This window comes from Trachymyrmex septentrionalis, unplaced genomic scaffold, assembly GCF_001594115.1.
Source record: "Trachymyrmex septentrionalis isolate Tsep2-gDNA-1 unplaced genomic scaffold, Tsep1.0 scaffold137, whole genome shotgun sequence".
Lineage (NCBI taxonomy): Eukaryota > Metazoa > Arthropoda > Insecta > Hymenoptera > Formicidae > Trachymyrmex > Trachymyrmex septentrionalis.
The window spans coordinates 62,045-69,354 of record NW_017304512.1 but is presented as its reverse complement, the minus strand read 5'-3'; the positions used below and the strand labels follow the sequence as shown (position 1 = coordinate 69,354).

General features: G+C 33.7%; 1 protein-coding gene across 2 annotated transcripts in view; it reads right to left on the bottom strand.

Annotated features, from left to right (window-relative positions):
* Positions 1–989: 989 nt before the first annotated feature.
* Positions 990–7,310, bottom strand: part of LOC108757304 (glucose dehydrogenase [FAD, quinone]) — a 7,818-nt gene continuing 1,497 nt past the window's right edge. For both annotated transcript variants that reach the window (XM_018501778.1, XM_018501779.1), the window contains exons 2-3: positions 5,773–5,984; positions 990–4,019 (exon numbers count right to left, since the gene is read on the bottom strand). In XM_018501778.1, the coding sequence (XP_018357280.1) occupies positions 1,905–3,809 (1,905 nt within the window). In that variant the 5' untranslated portion in view covers positions 3,810–4,019; positions 5,773–5,984 and the 3' untranslated portion in view covers positions 990–1,904. The remainder of the gene's footprint in view (positions 4,020–5,772; positions 5,985–7,310) is intronic.

Sequence of the window (7,310 nt, the reverse complement as noted above, 5' to 3'; positions counted from 1 at the left end):
ACATTATATTTAGGTAATAAAACTTATACATTATCTTATTTAAAAAAGTTAAAAACGCTACATTTATCATATGGCACATAAAAAAACTGAGAAAAGAGAATGCAAATATCGATTCAAAATGTTAAATAGATTTTTATGAATCTTTCATTCAACGTTTTACTAAGTCATAGACTAATACTAATGAAAGGATTTTATGTAACAGAAACGATGGCACGAGTAGAATACTTAATCCTACTTCTCGGGGATTTGGAAAAAAAGCTCAAAAAGATCAAAGAGCCCGCAAATTATTTGAATGAGAAATGACTGAGAAAACTCACTGCAAAGTTTACAAAATTAAAGAATTGATAAATGGAATTAAAAAGGATGAAACATTACGAAAGGGCGGCACAGCCCTATGTTCCAAGTCATTATATTGGCCCTCCTGATCATCTCTCATAAAATCCTTTCAGCAATACGATTCTATAGAATGTTTAGTGAAAATGTTAAACTAAACAGATTTTTTATGAAAATTTCTTTAGTTTAACATTTGACACCAATCTTTGCATACTCTTTTAATAATACAGTACCTGAGAAATATACATTAACCGTTTTTATGTAAGTCCACCTCGTGACTCTTTACTCTGAACTGGCCTAGTTGTTATTACTAATTGCGTAAGATTTATTTCTGATTATTATTTTTGCGCTGTTCTTTTTTCTAAAATTACGCTCTAAACAATAATTGTTGTTTTTATTAGTCTGTTATCATCGAATTTACGAATTACATATGCAATTGTGTTAAGATGAAATATGATCGGATCATTGCGCATTTCTGCCACCAATAAATTTATCAAGTATACATAATTTTTTGTGTAATTCTAATTATAATTTTAGATAATCAAGACTACTTCATTATATGTTGTTTACATACAGTCTAATCATTTTTTACTGTACATTACATATTGTATAATGCGCATGGAGTAATTATAAACGCAATTATATTTCTCGAGACACATACGAAATTAGGACAACAAATTAGGTAGATAACCTTGATATATCCATTATTGGTATATCTGTCGCAGCCTTTTTATGAAATTAACCTTTTCACGAAAAAGCTAATTTTTATGAAAATGGTACCTTTTTGCGAAATCAACGACAGTTCCTCAATTAGGCAGACGCACTTAAGCTTTTCGTGAAAAGACTAACTCACATTAGCCTTATTGCAGTCTAGACAGTCCGCTTGGAATATTTCTAACCTATGAAGACAGTGGGGTGTGAGAACAGTCTTTTTAGAGCGTCTTTTTACTAGGCTGCAACTTCTAGGTTAGGCCCCAAGCGGATAGGATATGTTATTTCTTTTTTGTTCGGGGCGGCATAGCCGTCCACATGACAGATTTCCTAACTTCAATAGTTGTCAACTTTAACGCTCAATATCTCACTTCGGGACAGTTCTCGTCTTTCTTCTGTCAGATTTTTTTCATTTTATGGTAAAAGGGTTCTGCAAAAAGGCTAGACGTTTTGTTAGCTTTTTTGCAGAACGTCATCATTAACCAATTATTAACCAATAAGGTTGATGTGAGTTAGTTTTTTCACGAAAAGCCTAATTGAGAAACGATCGTTGATTTCACAAAAAGGCGCCGTTTTGCGGCTTAAAGACTAGCCTTTTCGAGAAATGATTAATTTCGCAAAAAGGCTGCAACATATCCATTATAATACAATCAGTCAATCGCAATATATCGCACATACCTATACAATATTACAGTTTAAAATTTCTGAACGTCTTTAACAATAACTTCCTTTTCCTTTTTTTCATTTAGGAATAATTGTTCCTTTGCGATACGCTTGCACAATCGAAACGTCTGCAAATAAATTGAATCTTTATATATTATATTATAATATATACATTTCGGATCGAATCTATTTTTTCCTTAGCCCTTTCTGAGTTTAAATTTATTTTTGTGATTAATTGTCGACGGTGGTAGCCAATCTTGTTTAATGAGGTCAGCCCCTTTTTCACCGATCATAATGACAGGAGCGTTTGTGTTACCACTGCATATCGTCGGCATGATAGACGCATCGATAACTCGAAGACCCGCGATACCGTAAACCCGCAATCTAGGGTCCACTACGGCTGTAGGATCAGTTGACGGTCCCATTTTAGCGGTACCTACAGGATGGTAAATTGTCATAGAAATATGTCGAATATGACATTCCCAGTAAGCATCGGTGCCGAATTTGAGATGTTTACATCCCGGAAGCTTGACACGATGAAGTTTTGAGCCAAATTGTTTAAAGACTTTTGCCTCGCTGACTTTGATCGCAAACTTCGCACCTTCCACCAAGGTGGCTATGTCCATAGGATCAGAAAAATAATTCGCATTGATAATAGGATGGTGAAAAGGATTGGAACTTCTCAAACGTATAGTGCCACGAGACTTAGGCCTTAACAGAAGAGGCATCAGGGTCCAAGCGTCTCGATTGTTAATTGGTCTGTAGACGGTGTTGTATACTTCGTCCGTTAACCCTAAAACTTTCCGAACTTGTACTCCCGCGTCAGAATTAATGGAGGCTGGCGCCATGTGGAATTGCAGGTCCGGATAATCGATAGAGTGATTGGCATACTTTGTATTTACGAAGGCGTAACCTTCAACGCCACCCAAGGTCGTCATGGGACCTCGGCCGTTAATCACATAATGCATCATCATCGGAACCGGCTGAAAACGATCTTGAACTATACTGACTGGTTTATCAACCAAAAACGTCAAACCGCCCATTCCTATATGATCCTGAAGATTTTCGCCGACTTGAAGATCTTTGATAACAGGAATACCAACATGTTGTAGATGTTCCTTCGGTCCGATCCCCGATAGCATCAAAATTTGAGGACTATTAATGGCACCTGCTGACAATATCACTTCCTTCCGTGCTCTCACTATTTGTCTGCGACCATTCCTAACAAACTCGACGCCAGTCGCTCTCATGGTTAACGGATCGATCACGATTCTCGTCACATGACTATTCATAGCTGTATGAATGTTCTTGCGTAATCGTACAGGCCGCAAGAAAGCCTTCGCGGTGGAACATCTGCTTCCCCTGCGAATAGTTCCTTGAGATATCATAAAGCCCGTCTGCTTTTCGCCATTTATGTCCCTGTTTTCGTATCCCAATTCAATGCCTGCTTGAATAAAAGCAACCACTAAGGGAGTCTTCCACGGCGATTCCTGTACTGTTAGGTAGCCACCGGTCGCGTGATATGGACTTCTCCGCAAGTATGGATTCCGATTGTCTTCCGATTTTTTGAAATAGTAAAGAACTTGGTCATATCCCCAACCGGGATTACCGAGCGATTCCCAATGATCATAGTCTTTTTTATTACCACGCACATATAACATGTAGTTAAAAACACTGCTTCCACCGATTACTTTTCCTCTAGGCCAGTTACAACGACCGCCCTTCATAGCCAAACAAGCTTTACCTGTAGCCTCAGTCTTGTACTTCCAATCTAACGTGGTTAACTGCAAGTATGCAGCCAGAGATGGCACGTCTGTAATTTCGTTTTCATCTGGGCCGGCCTCTAATAATAGCACATTCCAGTTTGGTATCTCCGATAGTCGACTAGCAATTACCGCTCCAGCCGATCCGCCTCCAATTACAATAAAATCGTAATCAGAGTAGAGAGGGTGCCTGTCGATGAGTCGACTCTCAGGATCCAGTTGATCGTAACGATAGTAAGAAAGACCCGCAATTAACAATGGTATGAGCCATAAACCTGTACCCATTAAGCCGATAGCGCTCTTCAAGGCTGACGTCACTACTATCGCACTGAAAACCATTTTGGCGAAAATATAACCCTGCCTTGCGAATTTTTATTTTTAGTTTAATATCGCTGTATTATTGAATTTCATCGCTTGTAATGGAACGTTGTAATAGAGGTTCTATCTACTGATCTTTTCAGTCTTGCGAACATTGAAGGATACGTCGATGTTTATATCTTTTATGACGCTTCCATTGATTTCGATGAATCCCTTCCATACTGCTTTGTTCTGTAATAATAATAATAATAATAATAATGATAATGATGATGATGATGATGATAAAATAGAATTGAATGAAAGCTAGCACTGGATAGCAAATATTAGAATTAGGTAACACGCATTAAGGAAAGGAAGTTCTTACATTTGATGAAATATAAGACAAGTCTATAATATACATGTAATACAAAAATTAATAATATCAATATTATCTAAAAAAAAAAAAAAAAAAAAATTTAAAAAATTATTGACTTTTACCGTATCATTTTGAAGATATTTAATTCTAAATTTTTAGAATTTGACGTTGAAGGTATTTTTATTTTGTAATTATTCTCTTTTTTAAAATTGAGACACTTGCATATAAGGCAACAATTTAAAAATTGTTATAATTATAAAGTAAACACTTAAATTTATTCTCCTAAAGTTTCATTTAAACTGACTGTACAATTTTACAAGAAATTTATATTTTTTAATGAAAAAAGCTAGAATATAATGTCTCAAATGAACGATGTAGTGTACATCAAATGAGCATCTTACAACTTTTATTTTGTCATTTTGAAAATATTTAGTAACATATAAAACTAACAATGATTATGTATAATGACATAAGATATTGTTAGTAATCTTCTTATTCCATTATTTTAATCGTTTTACATATTTTTATGAATAAACCGTTTATTGACTAGGAAGTAGCGCGAGAACTTCCTTAAATTTTTCTCAAAATTTTGATCTAGATTTTACATATGTTGTACATATGAGAACAAATTTGTTAATTTTTAATTTATTAATTATTTTTTAAATCGCAGAACTTGGAAAAATTCGGAATTATCAACTGTTATTACTAGTACCAAAAAATGTCGAAATCCATTGAAGAATGTAATGAACTTCGCTCGTGGCGACATGAAATGGAAATAGTAATATGTTTCTAATCACGGAAGGAAGAACGGTTACGCGCGATATGGAACAAGGAAATGCCAAAGTTTCTTAATGAATTAAAGACTATCGAGTCCCATTAAAGCATGGCTAGCGTTTAATTTAATAAGATCCACGATAGCCGCATAACGCAAGCTTCAATCCACGTGTAAATTGAATCAGTAAACGGGGCACGAAGTTCCTTGTTATGTCCCGATCCGCCGGAAGAACGAGATGGTGATCTCATAACGAGAAAGGAGAAAGTGTTTCACCGGTATAAACCTCTGACTTGTTTCTTTTTACAAGACAACTCGTGAGTTACGTTATGTTACCTCTTCCGTTTCTTCTCTCTCTCTCTCTCTCTCTCACACGCGCGCGCGCGCACACACACATTTTTTCATTGGCCTTATCTAACTCTATCAGGTATTCGAAAACATCTTCGGTTGTTAAATAGGTCAGTGTCAATATATGTATTAACTCATGTAATTTAGCAGTGCGAGAAAATTCTTACGAATTACGAGAGACGGAAGTATATGTATTTAAGGATGTATTTGCAATAATGATGAAATTGCAAATATATCCTTGATCTATTGATCATTAGTTGGCAAGAAACAGACGATAGGAATTTCTATTTAAGATTACTATTCTAGTATAAATTTCTTCAAATATATAGGGACTCTCTCTTTCTCTCTCTCTCTCTCTCAAAAATACAAGTAAGTTTTTGAAAATTCTAGAAAAAATCAATTTTAACAAAAAAAAAAAAAGATACAGAAGGGAGGATATAGGAAAAAGAGATAAAGATTTTTAATTTATCATATTTGTAAGATATTGCATGAAAATTGTATATACGTACTTGTAATCGTTATAGGATAATTCCAATTTCGTAATTTCCGGTGAGCAATTTCTATGTTTCATGTATTCCTTCTGAGTCTCTTAAAGACCTTGAAAGATTTCCTCTTTGGTGCAGAACGATGAGAATGATTGGAATAGTACTTTTGGAGTACTATATGGTAGTACGGGAACATTAATACTATTGATGCGTGCGCACTCAGCAACTTCAACGCTCTGTAATATATATATTTAAGAAATATATATATATAAAATTAATTATATAATTCGTTTACTTTATTTTGTGAACGAACAGAAAGTATCGGTAAATCGTTATGAATATATTTTGCAAATTTGCCAAGCGAATTTGATCAATGCTCTTAATTGTATAGTAAATTTTCAAAAATTATGTGTCGTTTTTTAATGTACAGAATATAAGCGATTTTATGGCATTGTCGAGTTATTTCGATGATAATAAGAAAAAGGAAATTGTGAGAGGTACGAGAAAAAGAAGAACACGCTTGGCATTTTATATTACGCACGGAAAGCGACGCGGAAGTTGCCTTTACTTTTCCTGAAATCGCTCGTTAGACCTCGGACATCGTTATGGTAAAACTAAAGTTAAAGTTTTAATCGATAATATTTTTTAAATAATCTGAAATAATATATATATTGGTTCTTTGGTAATATTATAATTTAAAAGATAATAGTGCAATAATATATGCATTTACAAATATAATAATGTTATTAATGCTAGCATGTATATATGTATATATACATACATATGTAACGGGGTTTTTTTTGTTTTTAATAATACCGGTAAATTTAAATTTCTTAACATAAAATTTTATCAAAGGATGAATATTAATTATACTACGTTACGTTAAACTATATAAAGTAATTAATTTTGAAGAAAAATATGTATAACATACACGCGTCTCAGAAAAAGATGTTATGATGTAGTTTTTAAGATGGAAACGAAAAAGCGTAAAGAAATATCACCAATTAATCGGTGAAAGTTTTTCAATATTCGTCAATTGCGACTTCACATGGAGGAGTACAAATTTGTGAATTACGTAATAGTTTTCAGTAGACAATTCGTCCCAAATACTTTTAGTGAAACTGTGAAAACATTTTCTTCTACATGATCTTATTGTGTGGATCAACTATGGTTTAATAATTTCTTGCGCATTTGCGGGATAATTACTTTCTACATATGAATTTTACATAAATTTTTTTTTAAAAAGTACAACAAAAAGTGTAAAAAGTGCAACATGAAAAAATATGTAACGATACAGTGGTAATAGTATGAAATATATAAAATATTCAATAATTTGCAGAGAATTGCAATTATCGCGATAAACTAAATTTTTATTTAAAAAATAAGAAAAGAGTAAAAAGCATAAGCTAATCTTATTTTATTATTTATGTTTTTATGAAAAATTTGTCCAAAAAAGAATATACTTTGTTCTAAGTACAGTTATGTGTGTGTATTGTACACACACACACACACACACACACACACACACACACACACACACACACACACACACACACACACAC